The sequence below is a fragment of the Anolis carolinensis genome, chromosome 3 (genome assembly GCF_035594765.1).
Source record: "Anolis carolinensis isolate JA03-04 chromosome 3, rAnoCar3.1.pri, whole genome shotgun sequence".
Classification (NCBI taxonomy): Eukaryota; Metazoa; Chordata; class Lepidosauria; order Squamata; family Dactyloidae; genus Anolis; species Anolis carolinensis.
This window is the reverse complement of record NC_085843.1, coordinates 242,797,272-242,815,514: the sequence shown is the minus strand read 5'-3', so window position 1 is coordinate 242,815,514 and position 18,243 is coordinate 242,797,272. Positions and strand designations below refer to the sequence as shown.

The 18,243-nt window shown below is 40.1% G+C and overlaps 1 protein-coding gene across 1 annotated transcript; it reads left to right on the top strand.

Annotated features, from left to right (window-relative positions):
* The first annotated feature begins 10,005 nt into the window (after positions 1-10,005).
* On the top strand, positions 10,006-17,497 carry neu4 (neuraminidase 4). The gene is given in 3 exon segments (NM_001293132.1): positions 10,006-10,206; positions 15,283-15,538; positions 16,425-17,497. Coding segments are annotated over 3 exon segments (1,530 nt in total).
* Positions 17,498-18,243: the final 746 nt, after the last annotated feature.

Genomic DNA, 18,243 nt, shown 5'->3' with positions numbered 1-18,243 from the left:
ACTGTTGTAAGAAGATTATTTTCCCCCTTCCCCTTCTCATGGGATGAGGTCTTAAAATTAATTTGCTTCATGGCAGAGATCCACCTAACTACACCCTCTCTCATATTCTCTCTTTTGCTGAACAGGTCTTCATTGCCATTATCATTATCTTCATTGTCACATTATTCCCAGGAGTTCGGTTCTGGTTCTGAAAATGTGTAGTTGTGATGTTTGGAATACATGTGTAAGATATAGATATAACCAATACCTCCCACATTATCATTAAGTTGGTATCAAAAGGTGAGGTAATTCTCAACCTTCTGCATGATCCAAATCAGGGGTCCCCAAACTTTTGAAGTGGAGGGCCGATTCATGGCCTCTCAGATTGCTGAGGGGCCGAATTATCATTTGGAAAAAAAAAATGAACAAATTCCTATGCTCACAACACATGTCTTATTTATAGTGCAAAAAACCCCCTCAACATGTATTTATTTATTTACTACATTTATACCCCACCCTCTCTCATCCCGAAGGGGACTCAGAGCAGCTTACAAGATGTATGTACATACAATATATTATATTATTAGCATAGCAGAATATTAGCATTATATATTACTATATTGTACTATACCATTATACCGTAATATTATTAGTAACATTACGTTTAATATATAATAATATTATTATATTATACAATATTATTATATTGTATTATTATTATTATTAGCCGACCTGAGTCCCCTGTTGGGTGAGAAGGGCGGGTAGAAATACTGTAATAAATACATAAATATTATATTGTATTGCATTATAATATTATTATCAATATTATATGTATACACAATATATTATATTATTACCATATCATTCATTTACAATATTTCATTTACAATATTAGTAAATGAAAGAACAATACAATATTTAAAAATAAAAATAAAAATAATTTTAACCAACATACTGTAAACTTATCAGGATTTCAGTGGGAAGTCTGGGCCTGCTTCTGGCCAATGAAATAATCAAGTAGGATTGTTGTTGTTGTGCCTTCAAGTCATTTCAGACTTTGGGCAAGCCTAAGTCTAAAACTGAGGGCGGGGGCCAGGTATATGGCCTTGGAGGGCCGCATCCGGCCCCCGGGCCTTAGTTTGGGGACCCCTGATCCAAATCCTCAGGGATTGCTAAGAAGAGGAGCACATGATACTGCCTGCCACAGAGATGTTAAAGGTGAGAATCCTAACAGGATAACAGGATAAAGAGATAATAATTCATCAGAACGAAAAACATACACAGAGATTCAAAGCCGTGCTTTTAATTGCTCAGTCTCCAGAAGTCTTATTGATTGGTTGATTGGCGAGTTTAGCTTCATTTCTGTTTTTCCCTTCAAATTTATGAAGAGATTTTGAAATTAGAGAAAGTTTATATACACTGTCTAAAATCCTCCACCCTTACTCACTTACAAAGAAATACTAAAAAGACAAGATGGGAGCTTCATGATGAAAACACAAGAAGAATTAAACTCTTTACAGAAAAATATTTCTTGGTTCCAATATATGCAAATGAGAGAATACTATAAGGAAGATAAGGGAGGATTCTTGGAAAAAGAAACTTATTGGGACAAGATAATGAAGACACAAAACAAGTTACAGTAATTACAAAAATATATAAGATATAGAAAGGTTAAGGAATGTATGATGAAATGGGTGACCAATATTGGCCTCAGAAATGGATTTGAAGAATGGAAAAAGATCTGGAACATCAAATTGGGATATACTTATGCATATGATAGCAAAGAAAATTGATATAAAATAATGTACCAACCCAAATAAATTAGCAAAATGTAACAATAATATGAACGCAAAGTGCTGGAACTGTGACAAGGAAATTGGTACCTTTTTCCATATGTGGTGGAACTGCAACAGGGCGAAAAATTACTGGAAAGAAATTCATGGCAAAATTCAGAAGATTTTACAGATAAAATTTCAAATGAAATCTGAATATTTTCTCTTAGGCATTGTCATGCCACAAGGAGGCAGAACATCACCTGCTGGCCTGTCTCTTTAAGATTCTAAAGGGGTGGAGCTTAGACTTGGCTCCTGCCAGCCTGAAATGGCAGTTATTTTTGTCAGTTAGATTTTGTCAGTTGGTGAAGCACTGGAAGGAAGTGTAGGAAGCAAAAGGAGCACAGAAATTCACGTCACGTCGGAATTGTACCCAGATCTATATATATAAAAGAGTGATGGCATCACGGCAATTCACAAAACAACAAAAGTACAGGCCCCCCAACCTCAAAATTTGACAACACAACCCATCATCCACGCCTCAAGGTTGATACAACAAAAAGAAAAGAAAAATAAAGTCCTAATTAGAGGGAGAGCAATATTTTTTTTTATCCAATTGCTGCCAGTTTAGAGGGCTAATCTCTGCCCACTTGGTTGCCTAGCAACCAAGGGACAGCCAGGTTTCAGTTAGGGGACAGGCCGATTTAGGCCTCACTTAGACTTTTTCCACAGATTATCTAATTTGCACTGGATTATATGGCAGTGTAGACTCAAGGCCCTTCCACACAGCTATATAACCCATTTATAATCTTATATTATCTGCTTTGCACTGGATTATCTTGACTCCACACTACCATATAATCCACTTCAGTGTGCATTTTATACAGCTGTGAAGAAGGAGCCTCATATAATCCAGTTCTGAGCAGATAATATAAGATTAGAAATATACAGTAGAGTCTCACTTATCCAATGTAAACAGGCTGGCAGGATAAGTGAATATGTTGGATAATAAGAAGGGATTCAGGAAAAGCCAATTAAACATCAAATTAGGTAATCGTTATACAAATTAAGCACAAAAACATATTATACAACAAATTTGACAGAAAAAGTAGTTCCATGCGCAGTAATGCTATGTAGTATTTACAGTAGAGTCTCACTTATCCAACACTGGCTTATCCAACGTTCTGGATTATCCAACGCATTTTTGTAGTCAATGCTTTCAATATATCGTGATATTTTGGTGCTAAATTCATAAATACAGTAATTACTATATAGCATTACTGTGTACTGAACTACTTTTTCTGACAAATTTGTTGTCTAACATGATGTTTTGGTGCTTAATTTGTAAAATCATAACTTAATTTGATGTTTAATAGGGTTATCCTTAATTCCTCATTATCCAACATATTCGCTTATCCAACGTTCTGCCGGCCCGTTTACGTTGGATAAGTGAGACTCTACTGTACTGTATTTACAAATTTACCACTAAAATATCACAATGAATTTAAAACACTGACTACAAAAACATTGATTATGAAAAGGCAGACTGCGTTGGATAATCCAGAACATTGTATAAGCGAATGTTGGATAAGTGAGATTCTTCTTTAATATGAAATAATTACTGGGATAGAATAATGCAGAACAATATAATCTCTAAAACCAGGACAAATTGGACAAACAAGAATTAAAGATTAGGGCATTTGCCGACGACGTAATTTGCATAATTGAAAACCCAAAAGAAAAGATAAAAGATTGGCTAAAAAAAATAGAGGAATTCGGGAATTCGGCAGGTTTCAAATTAAACAAAAAGAAAACAGTAATTCTCACAAAAAATATGTCTATAAGAAGTCAAAGGGAGCTGAAAGAGTTGTCGGGCTTGGAAATAGTGAAAAAAATGAAATACTTAGGGATCTGGATTGCAAACAAAAATAATCAATTGCTAGATCTCAACTATGGGACAAAATGGAAGGAAATAAAAAAAGATCTAGAGAATTGGATGAACTTAAATATATCACTTATGGGGAGAATTGCGGTTATTAAAATGAATGTCCTGCCAAAATTGTTATATTTGTTCAGGAATATTCCAATTATCAGAGGGGCTAGGATATTTAAAGATTGGAATAAAGAGCTATCAAAATTTATTTGGAAAAATAAAAAACCACGAATAAAATATAGTACGATGATCACTCCACAGATGAGAGGAGGTTTTGGTCTACCTGACCTACAACTCTATCACGATGCGTGTGCATTGGAATGGGTAATTGACTGGGTTAAATTGAAGGATTTAATTGAATTGAAGTCTGCGATGGGGATGGCATGGATATCTATGCTATGATAAAGTGAAAATTGATAAGAATTTTGGAAACCACTTCGTGAGGTCTTCTCTGATCAAAATATGGGCAAAATATAAAAGATATTTATATGCGAAAACACCACTTTGGCTCTCCTCTCTAGAAGCAAACCAACGAAGATTACTTGGTTGGAATAACTGGCCGACATATAAAGAAATCATTAAAAAAACAAACCCAATGTTAGGATATGCAAGCATTAAAGAATTAGAGGAAATCCAAAAAAGCTACAAGAATATATCCTGGTTTCAGTATCATCAAATAAAAGAAAGTTACAATAGAGATAAAGGAACCGGTTTCAATTTGGATAATAATTTTTGGGATAATTTACTCCAGAAAAATAAGAAATTAATAATGATTCTATATAATAAACTAATAGAATGGCATACAGAATCAGAAATAATCAAGGATTCAATGATAAAGTGGTCAAGAAATATAGGCAGATCTATAACTATGGCTGAATGGGAAAATATTTGGAATAAAAAAATAAAATACTGTTACTCAACTGATCTGAAAGAAAACTGGCTAAAAACCATCCACAGATGGTATTTAACCCCCAAAAAATTGGGATTAATGTATGAAAATAGAGACAATAAATGTTGGTGCTGCAAAGAACAAATAGGGTCATATTTCCATATGTGGTGGAATTGTAAAAATATTAAAAGCTACTGGAAATCAATCCATTTAGAATGTAAGAAAATTTTAAAAATCGATTTGGAATATAAACCAGAATACTACCTGTTAGGGTTACTTGAAATGCAAAATCAAGATAAATTAGACTCTTCTAAGGAAAAAGAAAATAAGATAAAGATTTTTACATATGCAGTAACAGCTGCAAGATTAGTCATAGCTAAAAACTGGAAAAACCCCGAGAGCCCCACAGTAACAATGTGGTTGGAAAAATTATTAGACATAAAAAATATGGACAAATTAACTTATTTGATAAAAAGAAATACAGGAAAAGCAATGAAACAAACGGACTGGTCGGACTTGGAAGATTACCTGCAGGAAGAACTGAAAGGAAAATGAAATATAAGAATACGAAAGGAAGAAAGAAGAGTGGAAGTCCATCTCCCCCAACCCCCCTCCCATTTTAGATAGGGATCCAACCCGGGAGCTGATTTTCGACTCCCTTCCCCGTTCCTTTCCCTAGGGTTTCCCTGTTTCCCTACCTTTCCAGAACCATACCCCTGTCCCACTCGAAACATCCCTCACATCCCCAAACCCACGATAGGGCTATTCCCTTATTCCCCCATCCCTCCCATTCCCATCTATCCTGATTTTTCCTACCCCATCCTTCCCTTTAGATAGATAAATGTAATAATGGAAGAAATCTCAATAAAGATTATATTTAAAACCAGGACAGTAAATAAACAGGGGAATTCCACACAGGAAAAAATCAGGGCCAGCTAACACCTCCCAACAAAGTATTCCCATCATCAAAGTCTGGCAAATCCTGTTTTCTCAGGGCCACAGACAGTAGAAGCACATAAAATATCGCAAACAACACCACTCTGAAAACAAGGGAATTCCAAACAGGAAAGAATCAGGGCCAGCTAACACCTCCCAACAAAGTATTCCCATCATCAAAGTCTGGAAAATCCTCTGTTTTCTCAGGGCCACAGACAGTAGAAGCACATAAAATATCGCAAACAACACCACTCTGAAAACAAGGGAATTCCAGACAGGAAACAATCAGGGCCAGCTAACACCTCCCAACAAAGTATTCCCATCATCAAAGTCTGGAAAATCCTCTGTTTTCTCAGGGCCACAGACAGTAGAAGCACATAAAATATCGCAAACAACACCACTCTGAAAACAAGGGAATTCCAGACAGGAAACAATCAGGGCCAGCTAACACCTCCCAACAAAAAATTCACTCAGGGAGGAAACAGCCAGGCTTTAAAGCTGCAAGGCCATTACATCCTAATCATTTTTCCTAATTGCAGTATTCATACTTGCCTCCAAAAAACAAAAAAAAACCAATCAGAAATATTGTATATTCACAACCTTTAGGAAATAATATCCCCTGATGGCGCAGCGTGTTAAAGCGCTGAGCTGCTGAACTTCTGGACCGAAAGGCCACAGGTTTGAATTGGGGGAGCGGAGAGAGCCCCCACTGTTAGCCCCAGCTTCTGCCAACCCAGAAGTTCGAAAACATGCAAATGTGAGTGCATCAATAGGTACTGCTCCGGCGGGAAGGTAACACTGCTCCATGTAGTCATCCCACATGACCTTGGAGGAGTCTACGGACAACGCCGGCTCTTCGGCTTAGAAATGGAGATGAGCACCAACATCCAGAGTAAGACACGACTGGACTTAATCTCTGGGGAAAACCTTTACCCTTGCCCTTAACTACCACCAATTCCTCAATACTTTATTTCCCATACCACCAGACTTCGCCACAGCAACGCGTGGCCGGGCACAGCTAGTTAGTTATAAAGCCATACACTCCAGCAATAGAGAAAGTCATGACAACATTGTATTAATCACCTCAAAGCTACAAAGAATCCAGTCATGACAAGACTTCATACTGTGTGGCAATATCTATCCAGAAGACTTAAAGATTTCTTTCCTCACAAGTGGCAATAAGAGGAAAAGAGATCCATTTTGTCTACCAATAAAATATTTCGTTTTACCAAACACAGTGTCCGATCTGTCCTTCGTGCTATGGTTCCTTCCAGTTCATTTAGTTCAGCATGGAGGCAGAACAGACATTATTGATATAAAACTGAGAAAGATAAGGACATTCTATTTAACTATTTAACAACTGCAGCAAGAATCATCTATGCAAGGCACTGGAGGACAAAAGAATCATTTCTTCTAAGGACTGGCTGATGAAAATTATAGAAATTATGAGTATTGACAGATTAACACAACAATTAGCTACAGGTTAAAAAACAAAAAGGAAACAGATTGGATCATCTTTTTTAAAGTACTCTTCAATAAAAAACACTTTAAAAAATCCTCCACCCTGGTCTTGCAGTTTGTGATCTCCCAACTAGTTTAATAAATGAATGAACAGATGAATGGGGGAAAGAAAGGGAAAGGAATGGCCATGGGCACCTGCATATGGACATTGCGGCCGGGTCCTCACTGTAGTCTGACAATGAAGTCTTTGTGCTTCCCTTGTTGATTGAGCTCCTGGCTGCTGGCTCAGTGCTTTTCTCCAATCATGAAACATTTAGCAAGCCCACTGGGTTGCAGGGAAAGGGAAGGTGGTGGGGTTTTTAGAGGACAAACAGAATAAGGCATCACAAAAGTGGGGAAAGAAGCTGCTGAGATTGCACCAGTCAGCAAAGTGACATTCGCATCGCATGTGGATACAAACAGCATTCAGATGAAGGCAGACCAACATAGATAACTATAGGGACAAAAGACGGAACACCAGCCAGGAAGGGGGACCAGGTTTGTAGCTTCACACTTTTTCTTTGCTTCCTCAGCCATCCTCTTGATGTCCTTTTCCTTCTTATTCTCTTTGAGGCACCCTTGCGGGGACTGTAATTCACCTTCCCCATTCCTAATGTCATTTGAGAAGGAAGAAGGGAAGATAGTACAGTGCCACATAGGCACTGTACAAAGGATAGATATAAGTCTGAATGCAGGCAATTTATCATATTTTGTCTTGATTGCTTGCACTTGATTGAGAAGCAAGTGATTTTATGAAATAAAAATAACATTAGCAGTGCATTCATTAATTAGTTTGTTCCTGTGATCACTAAAGTTTGTGTGTGCTTGTCTCCTTAGAAGAATATCTAAAAGTCCTTATCCTATATTTTGTCCCCCTAACATGATTGATTTCAATATAACAGACAACAATGCAGGAACTGCATATGGGAGTACAAAATTTTCTGTGGCAAAATCTAAGATCAGAAAATATTCCACTCCATGTCGCTTTTCCCTTGAGCTATCATAGCTAATAGTACAGGGTGAAGAAGTAAGCATCTTGTTTGTTGCCATTGGAAAGCAGTCACAGTACAGTTACTGCAGAGCTGATACCAATTTGTATGATATGCATCTTATTACAGGTACATAGACTGAGCACAGATTGAGCCAGAAGACGAAACATTCCAAAAGCAAATGAAACTAACATCTGACCTTGATAGAAAGTCAGCTCTCTGAAAAAGCACTTTCCAGAACTCAGAACTAAGAAGCTGGAAAGGAAAAAGTATACTTTCGACTTGCAAAGCTTAGTCTAACTTTTCAGATGTGTCTGTTTTCCTAATAAATGTGTTTCTGACTGTTAAGAACATTTCAAATGGTCTTTATTCTGAGCCCTCTTCTGATTACCTGTTCACACAGTGCTAAAACCGGCAGCATGTGCCAGTTTCACCCAGGTCACCCATGGAGCCTGTTGGCAGTGGCTTCATGGGTAAAAAGGCTGGTGGAACTGGCGCATGCTGCCACCAAGGCAAAACAGGAGGGCTCCCATGTTGCCACTGGAATGCATAGGGGGAAGCCACGTGCTCTATGCGTGCTCCACGCTTCCCCTATCCGATTGCGCTCAGCAGGAGCTGGGCAATGCGGGGGTGCCGAGTTCCCCATGCCCCTCAACAAAGTGGAGCACCTCCAGCGGCTGTGTGACAAAGTCGCAATTTCTGTTCATATATTTGAAAATAAGCCAATCTGATTATTTGTCTAAGACAGCAAAATATCTTGGGCTGATGCTGCTGAAATGATTTTATTATATGCTTCTATAACTAAAGCAGTCTTCCAAATTGGCCAAAGGGAATGGGAGTCTGGAAGCCAAAAGGTACTTTAGAGGTCAGTTTGCAGTTAATCCACACAAATGCAACACTCCCTTTTTACAGAGTTCCTAGATTTCATGTAAGAATATTTTGTACATATGCTAGCAGAATATAGCAGGAGCTAAAGTATAAATGAATGGCTAGTCAGTAAGAATAGTGAGAAAAATAAGAAAACTTAAATTTAATGTTTCATGAAATCCATTCAACTATAGGTTATGGCTAAATAAATGTAACTTGGACTGAAGGCTATATTCCAGACTCAGTGGTATCCTGCTCTGTTTTAAGGTCACTCTCACTCCTTTTAATCCAAAGTCAAATTTGTCTTGCAAGTCATACAGACCCCCTCGCTGAAATCACACACTGATGGTATGTGGGTCAATGGTGCAAGGGCAACGGGAAGGGGATTTTGGCAGCTCTCTCCTCATCCTACTCTATCAATTCGTCCTGGAGACCTGTGCACTGTGAATTCTCAAAGAGTTCTCCAAAGGATGCCAAGTGTACAAAGGGAGCCAAAGGGGACTATGTGGTCCTTGTTTGCTTTCAAGTCAGAAATGACTTAAAGCAACAGCAACAATGTTGCTCCAGGATGCATGACTTGACACTCACACCAAATCTCACCCTCCATATGGTGCCTGCCTACCCTTATTATCTGGGAGGAGAAAAATGAAGGTGTAACCTCAGTAAAGGCTATAAGGCTTGTGGTTGTTGTATGCCTTTAGGTCACTTTTGACTTACAGCAACCTTAAGACAAACCTATCATGGGTTTTTCTTGGCATGATTTGTACAGAGGGGTTTTCCCCCTGCCTTCTTCTGAGGCAGACACAGTGTAACATTTCAAGGTCGCCCAGTGGGTTTTCATAGTCCAGCACCAGGTTCAAATCCTGGTCCCCTGAGCCCTACTCCAAAACTTTGATCACTGCACCATGCTGGCTCTCAACATTGCAAATCACACATAGATTTAGAAGAGAAATTAGGGGAAAACATCAGAGTCTATCTGCATATTGTCCAACCCACTGGTTTAGTGTAATTGTTATGGTATTGTTGCTTAATTAGCAATATCATGCCTAGAGAAAATGATTGTTAAACCTATTAGATACATCCAGCATCCAGTCTCTTTTTTATCTGTATCTTTGGGCTTTCTTTCTTGCTGCAGTTGCAATGGGATCTCGCCATTTCCCAGCCCGGACTGTCCTGTTTGAAAGGGAGACAAGCGGAGTGACATACCGAGTGCCAGCGCTACTCCACATCCCATGTGTAGCCAAACTGTTGGCTTTTGCAGAAGAGCGCCTTAGCGTTGATGATGCCCATGCCAACCTACTGGTGCTGCGGAGGGGCTCATTCTATAAAAACTTTGTGGAGGTAAAAAAAACAGAAAAGCACTTTTTTCAGAAGTGTTATTTATGGGTGAAAACCTTAGAGAGGAAATATGGGAAATTCACCTCATCACTATAGTTGTTTCTTTGCCAGTTCCTTTGTTGTTGGAGACAATATGTTTTGTACCACACTTTGTATAGCAAACAGAGTGTTCCAGACTGAGCAGTTGGATTGATAAAGAACGGTCTTCCCACTCACCATACTTAGATCCTGCTGCAACCTGCCTATTTTGGCTTGGGCCACAAATTTGGCTCATTATAGTTTGTGCATGCAATAGAGCACAAGCAAGCAATGTGTGGCCTTGGTTGGGTCAAGGGCTTGATAAGTGAAGGACTTCACAGACAGCCCTTTTTCTGATTTCAAAGAAGGATGAATTGTTGAACTTTTTTTCAAAAAATGTGTTTTGCTCTTCACATTTTTGGCATTTCTGGCAATGTGTGGAGCATCTGGAAGATTCTGGGACTGGTAATAATAATAATAATAATAATAATAATAATAATAATAATAATAATAATTTTTATTATTATTATTTCTTTATTTGACCAGTCATATGACCATTTCAAAGTACAACACAAATAAAACCATGCCAGAAAGGAGTGGAGGACAGCAGCTGTTCTTCTGTTTGCAGTCAAAAATCTTATTTTCCTGATTCTTCTTTCAGGAAATGTGCTCTTCTTTTGATAGCTTTCAGGATAAAAAGGCTTACTCTGATTATGGTGGATCTTTCTTGTCCTTGCAAGAGGAATGTCAGAAGATCATTTCTGTTGGGGGACCTAAAATTAGATAGTAATTGATGTAAATATCTGTATCGGAGTTCAGTATATGATGAGCAGTCAATCAAAAAATGTTTGATATCTTCCACTATTTGTTCTCCCCAAACACAAAATCTCTAATTTCTTGGGATGTTACAATAGCGACCAGTTTGCATCATAATACCGAGTTGTTCAAACCTGCCCCTGGTATATATTCTTCTTAAGGGTAACGGAACTGGAATGGTCTAAATGAATATTCATTTTGTGGGAAGCTAAAAACTTTGTGCCAGAAGACCTACCTATACTTGCTAGGTCCAACTGAGCACAGATATCACGAGTGTGTTGCATGAGCACTTGTTTTGCCCTAGGTCCTAGGTCGTTCAGAAATGGTAAAGGAAGGCCAATTTTAGCCATCTCATTGTTTGGAGCCACTGCCCATGATGACTTGTGGTCACACTGGACTTGCTCCTCTAGACATAGGCGAGGAAGTCTGCTGGAATTCATCTGATTTATTTTTGACCAGTAATTGAATTGCCTCATTAAAATTTGAGATGGCCATCCAGCCTCTGCTTAAAAACCTCCAACAGTCTCTGAGGCAGCATATTGGATCTACATATAATCCAGTTCAAAGCAGATAATCTGGGATCAGAAACTGAATTATATGGCAGTGTAGATACAGCCTGAAATCCCTCTTCTTCATAGTAAGGATTAGAGAAGAAGGTCAAAGCTCTAAGATTTGGGAAGCCTAATTAATATAATAAGCAGGTTTTGTCTTTTCAACCCACTTGTGACCTTCTTGTCACAGGAGCCTATGCATGCTAATACTATATAACCCTTGTATCTGCAGAGGATATGTTCTAAGACCACCATGGATACCTGAAACTCAGGGTAATCATGAATCCTATATTTTGACAATACTTGGGCTGGAACATACCATAGGCTTGCCCTGGAGAACCTAAAGAGGCCCACAAACAATTTGGGAGAGAGGGGTAAGGCGTAAGTGAAACCATGAATACTGAAACCATGGATGAAGGGGTCATATTGTAATGAAATGATGGGTAATCAAGGGATCGGTACTTTAAGAAAGACACACTGCACATATATTTGAATTAGCTCTAATAGTGCAGGAGTGTCATTAAAGACTGTTACTGGTGCAATTAATTTGAACTTCATCCCATCCACCATTCCTACTGCTTACTGTTTAACCTCTTTTCTATCCCAACAAGAGATTGTTGCTAAAATATTGAACCTGGTACTTAACTACTATAATATTGCTAAAGTATCTTATTACATTAGCTCTTGATTGTACTTAAAAAAAAAAACAAGGTTCAATGGTAATGGGCAAAAGTCAATTTCTAATGTGTTACATGAGACTGAATGTGAGATGTGATCAGGGGAAGAGGAAACTGAAACAATACAATGTAGGAAAGGAAGGAGGTAAACCCAACAAGTGAGGACTAGATGCAAACTCATAAACCTGCAGATAAAAGCAAAAGAAAGAATTGGAAAGTGTTTGAGGCAATTTGGTTGCAAGGAGCGTTCTGTTTTAGGGATAACATTTTCATTGTTTTGCTCCGTCTCTGTTGACTTTTGCCTGGAAATGATGGCCAAAATTCTTCATCAGCTAGTAAGCTACCTAACCACAGTAGCCATGTAACAATACAGTAGAGTCTCACTTATCCAACATAAACGGGCCGGCAGAACGCTGGGTAAGCGAAAATGTTGGATAATAAGGAGGGATTAAGGAAAAGCCTATTAAACATCAAATTAGGTTATGATTTTACAAATTAAGCACCAAAACATGTTTTACAAGAAATTAACAGAAAAGCAGTTCAATACATGATAACGTTATGAAGTACAGTAATTACTGTATTTACGAATTTAGCACCAAAACATCACAATGTATTGAAAACAATGGCTACAAAAACATTAACTGCTGAAAGGCAGACTGCGTTAGTTAATACAGAACGTTGGATGAGTGAAGGTCGGATAAGCGAGACTCTACTGTAGTTTCATAGCCATGTTGTCGAGCCTATTTAGGGTTCATCTCTGGAGCAGAGGCGAACTGATGCTCTCTGACCGCAGGATTCGATCCTGGCCAGCGGGGCGCTGCAAATTAAAAGTAATAATCTCACCCAGATCTTGAAGAGTTGCCTTTATTCAGTTCAGCTGAAGAGGATGGCCCCTGCGATCGTTCGTGAGGGAGCCATGTCACATAACACATTACAACACTTTTTATAACATAAAAACAGGGCATCAACTTTGGATTTCCTACGACTGCCCCTTCAGACCAGCCTCATGCTGATTGGTTGTTGCTAACAGCGGGAGGGGGAGGCAGTTTGGCCCCTCGGCCAGTCAGGAGCAGGGAGGCGGGCCGGGCAGGAAACAATGAACCGGAGGTGGTTTTTGAGTGGGTTTAAGTGATTCATGGAGGATAATAATGGCTGGCAAGATCCCCTGGAGTTCTCAAGCCAACCAAATACTGTTCTGCAGAAGTGGGAATATACATCTGTGTCTGGCAGAAACGCCAGAATCCTGTTTCCTAAAGGCTGAATATTGAAACAAACGGGTGAGGCTTTTGACAGTAGAATCAGCTAGTGTGTAGACAAAGGGATGAGACGGCTTTGGGTAATCTCCACTTTCCGAAGGTGGAGGGTTTTACCCCAGTGGAATGTGGTAATCCTGTCCAAAGGCGCTCTACCTTGAATGGCCAAACTCCGATGTTCAAGGGAACAGCCAATCCTTATTGTTCATGCAAAATGCCTTGACTGAGACCTTTTTAAGTGTGTGTGTTTATGTGCCGAAACGCTGGGGTCATGCCAAGGTGACATTTCCTATTTATTTATTTATTTATTTATTTATTTACAGTATTTATATTCTGCCCTTCTCACCCCAAAGGGGACTCCGGGCGGATTACAATGAACACATACATGGCAAACATTCAATGCCAACAGACAAACAACATACATTAGACAGAGGCATTTTTAACATTTTTCCAGCTTCACAATTCCGGCCACAGGGGGAGCTGCTGCTTCACCGTCCAGTAGTGGCTGTACTTCCACATTCCTTTCCTCGTGTTTTGCTGGCAGTTTTATGGTGTTGTAAATTAGCCTCCCGCATAAAGCGTCCCTAAATTTCCCTAATTGACAGATGCAACTGTCTTTTGGGGCTGCATAGGTCAACAGCAAGCCGGGGCTATTAATGGTCGGAGGCTTAACCCGACCCAGGCTTCAAACTCATGACCTCTCGGTCAGTAGTGATTTATAGCAGCTGGTTACTAGCCAGCTGCGCCACAACCTGGCCCCCTATTTCAAAAGTTCATACATGAGGCATTTTGGGAAAAGAGACATATAGAAATACATAGAATAAATACATTCATAGAACCAGAAATCATATTGCCTACTCCCACCCACCCAAAGGTCCAGAATGAGTTCATGAAGTTTCATTTGAATGTCAGCATGGTCAAGCCAGCCAGGGTTCACAGCGAGGTCACTTTGACATGGAGGAAAAGACATTGCACAAGGAAATAATGTTTGTGAGTCAGGAAAGGATTAAGAGACACATTTTGTGCAGGGAATTACAGCAAACAGTAAAATAGTTACTTTCTGTTATAAATATATGAAGCCTTGCTTTTTTTGAACTATCTTTTACAAAGTCCTGGGGGGGGGGGGGGTTCGATCACAGCCACATAGTGTACGGCCCCCTTATTTACAGGACCAGGACCCATGGTTTCACTTACATTCAAAACAAAGGCATTTTCTAAGTCCTCTGGTATGATTCTATGGTACGCTTCCTGTCTGCGGGAAGTCATTCATTTTAATAGGTCTCACTATTATCTTCAGTTTCACATTTCCATGGTAAATCCCGAAATGTGTCCCCTGCAGATATGGGGGCCGTACTGTACTGTTCACTGACTTGACCCCATTTTCCAGGAGTCAGCAAGTATGCTGGTCCACTATGGAAGCAGCTGACAAACATTCCCACTCCTTCTGATGAACAATTTCCAGTGCAACAACCAGAAGTAGGATCCCTGTTGCAATTTGCCCTCATGACAGAGATTGCTCATGCAAAGAGGTAGTGGAACACGATCGCTACCCAATTGACAGGCAAATAGTTTTCGCAAAGCAAAAATATCCAGTTTGCTAGAGATTCTCTGGCTTCAGCTTTGGATTCGGTCTCTAGGTTGGATACGCAACGCTATGTGTTAATGGGTTTTATTTCACAACAAGTTCCATAAACAAGTTCTAAATCAGCAAAAGCAAGAAAGTAAGTGAAGTTCCTATCCTCTTTTACTATCTCTTTTTGCCAGTGGGAAGACATGCGAGCCCTTGAAACTGCAACTCTGCCACACCATCGCTCTATGAACCCTTGCCCCATCTATGATGAGCTGACTGGCATGGTCTTCCTGTTTTTCATTGCTGTCCTGGGCAGGACCCCTGAAGCCTTCCAGATCATCACAGGAGAAAATGCTGCCCGTCTCTGCTACGTGACTAGTTCTGACCAAGGCATCAGCTGGAGCCACGTGACGGACCTCACTCAGCATGTGATTGGCAGGGCCATCGATGGTACAAAAGCTTTGGTAGTAATAGCTGACATAAGAGTTGATGGGATATTTTTCTTCTACACTTCTCTGGGATCTTGTGATATAGATATTGCAAGAAATATAAAACAATGAGGGAAGATTGCGCCTGACACAACATCTGAAGCGATGGGCATAACAGTCTAGTAAAGATAAAGGTTTTCCCCTGACATTAAATCTAGTTGTGTCCGACTCTAAGGGTTGGTGTTTATTTGCATGTCTAAGCTGAAGAGCCACCGTTGTCCATAGACATCTCCAAAGTCATGTGGGTGGCATGACTACATGGGATGCTGTCAACTTCCCGCAGGAACAGTACCTATTTGCATGTTTTCAACTGCTAGGTTGGCAGAAGCTGGGGCTAACAGTGGGAGCTCACTCCGCTCTCCAATTTGAACTGCCAGCCTTTTGGTCAGCAAGTTCAGCAGCTCAACTGTTTAACCCGCTACGCCACCAGGGGCTCTACAACAGTCTACTACAATAAAAATGATGTGATATTTTGGCACTTTAAAGTACAGCGTGATTATTGGATGGTTTAACCAGTTTGATCACATCTATTTGGTCTCTAATCAGTAGTTTACTGGTCTATTACACATGCAAGCCTGGGATTACTGTTTCATTACTACTGTGCAATTTTTAAAAAATGTATTTCAATTATCACTAACTGTCCCTTTGCATTCCTCTGCTATATTACCTCACTTTTTACATTTTTGGGGTGCTATGTATATAATCTGGGGAGACCACTTCATATTTGAGGCGAAGTGGACTGTAATTCACAAACGCTTCTGCCATAATAAATATTTGATCTTTGCTGTTTCTCAAGAGTCTTTATAGCAGTAGCTGTTCCTGACTATCCCTTTTTCTTTTTGACACAGATTGGGCCACTTTTGCACTAGGGCCCGGCCATGGCATTCAGCTCAAATCAGGTCGTCTCCTATTGCCTGCCTATGCTTACCACATCGACTGCCGGGAATGTTTTGGAAAGCTCTGCAAAACAACCCCACATGCTTTCACGTTCTACAGTGATGACCACGGACAGAGTTGGCAATACGGTGAATTCATCCCAAACCTGCAGACGGTTGAGTGTCAGATGGTATCAGTGGACGAGGAAGATGGAACTAATTTGCTATATTGCAATGCCAGAAGCCCGTTGGGTTTCCGGGTGCAAGCGCTCAGCACAGATGATGGAGCAGTGTTTCACGCAGGGCAGCTGGTGCAGAGGCTTGTAGAAACCCCTCATGGCTGCCACGGCAGCATCATTGGGTTCCCAGCTCCACTTTACTATATGCATGGCAATGTCTGCAGATTCCAGAAAACAACATGGTCAGCTAAAGGTACAAGCTTCGTACTGCAGCCTGAAACTGATGAGAGACCTAAACCCTTTTGCAGCCCACCTACCATTTCTCTATGCAGTCAGCCTATAGGTTGCCAGCAGCAACAGGAAATGTTTGCATCGCCCAGAACTTGTAGTCCCAAACACAGCATCATTCCTGGTCACATCACCTCAGATACAGCAGACATCAATCAAAATAATCAAGAAGGCAGAACTATTTCCCAGTCAGGTATTATTTTCCAAATCCCCACATGGGTGCTTTATTCCCACCCAACAAGCTCCAGATCCCGAGTCAACTTAGGAGTTTACCTCAGCACATTTCCCAGGGATGCTGACAGCTGGTCTGAACCATGGATTATTTATGAAGGGCCCAGTGCCTACTCAGACCTGGCTTACATTCAGCTGCCTTACTCGGAGGTCTCCATCACTGGGATCCCAGCCATAGCTTTTGCCTGCCTGTATGAGAACGGGGTGAGGACCCCCTATGAGCAGATCTCTTTCAGCATGTTTACTCTGCATGAAGTTCTTCAAAACATTCCTCTGGCAACGTCTTCGGCCCGACTGAAGAAGCCAGAAGGCAGAAAAAGAAAGAAAAGGAGCTGTGTACTCTTCTAAACAGTGCTCCATGCAGCCATGCCAGCCACATGACCTTGGAGGTGTCTACGGACAACACCGACTCTTCAGCTTAGAAATGGAGATGAGCACCAACCCGGACACAACTAGACTTAATGTCAGGGGAAACCTTTACCTTTACCTTTCTCTTCTAAAGATCAAGTCCCAGACAAATGAGTGCACAAATCCAAAGTGAACATGAGAAAGTAAGTCAAGGATTATTTGCTCCCATTTAATCATTGACATGGAGAAGTTGCAATTTCCATAGGGACTGCAATATGTAGACGTAGACCGAGAGATAATAAAAAGATAAGAGAAAGCAGGAGATAAAAACAATAATGTCAGTGTCATATATATGTTTATTTGGTATGGGTTGTCTTTAGACTCTCCAATTTGATTCATCAGGCTCTCCGTGGTCATGAACTATTTTTCCATTTGAAAACAGAAGACATTCTATTTTAACATTAAACCCATATCTATTCAGGATGATATTTAGGGGCCTGTATGTGGGCCCCTAAATTTCTGCGGGAAGGATGCAGTGGGTTTTTCAGAAAAGCCTATGTGAGAATGGAGATAAATTCAGGTGTTGCATAAAAAGTGGCACACAAATGGAGCTACATGTGGATATCTTTTGCATATCAATACTCATAGGGCAGCTATTGTCTTTTAGATTAAGAAAAATGCAGGGTGAGCAGAGCCTGTGGATTTTTCAAGCTATATGAGACATTGACAGACAGTGTATTTTTGTG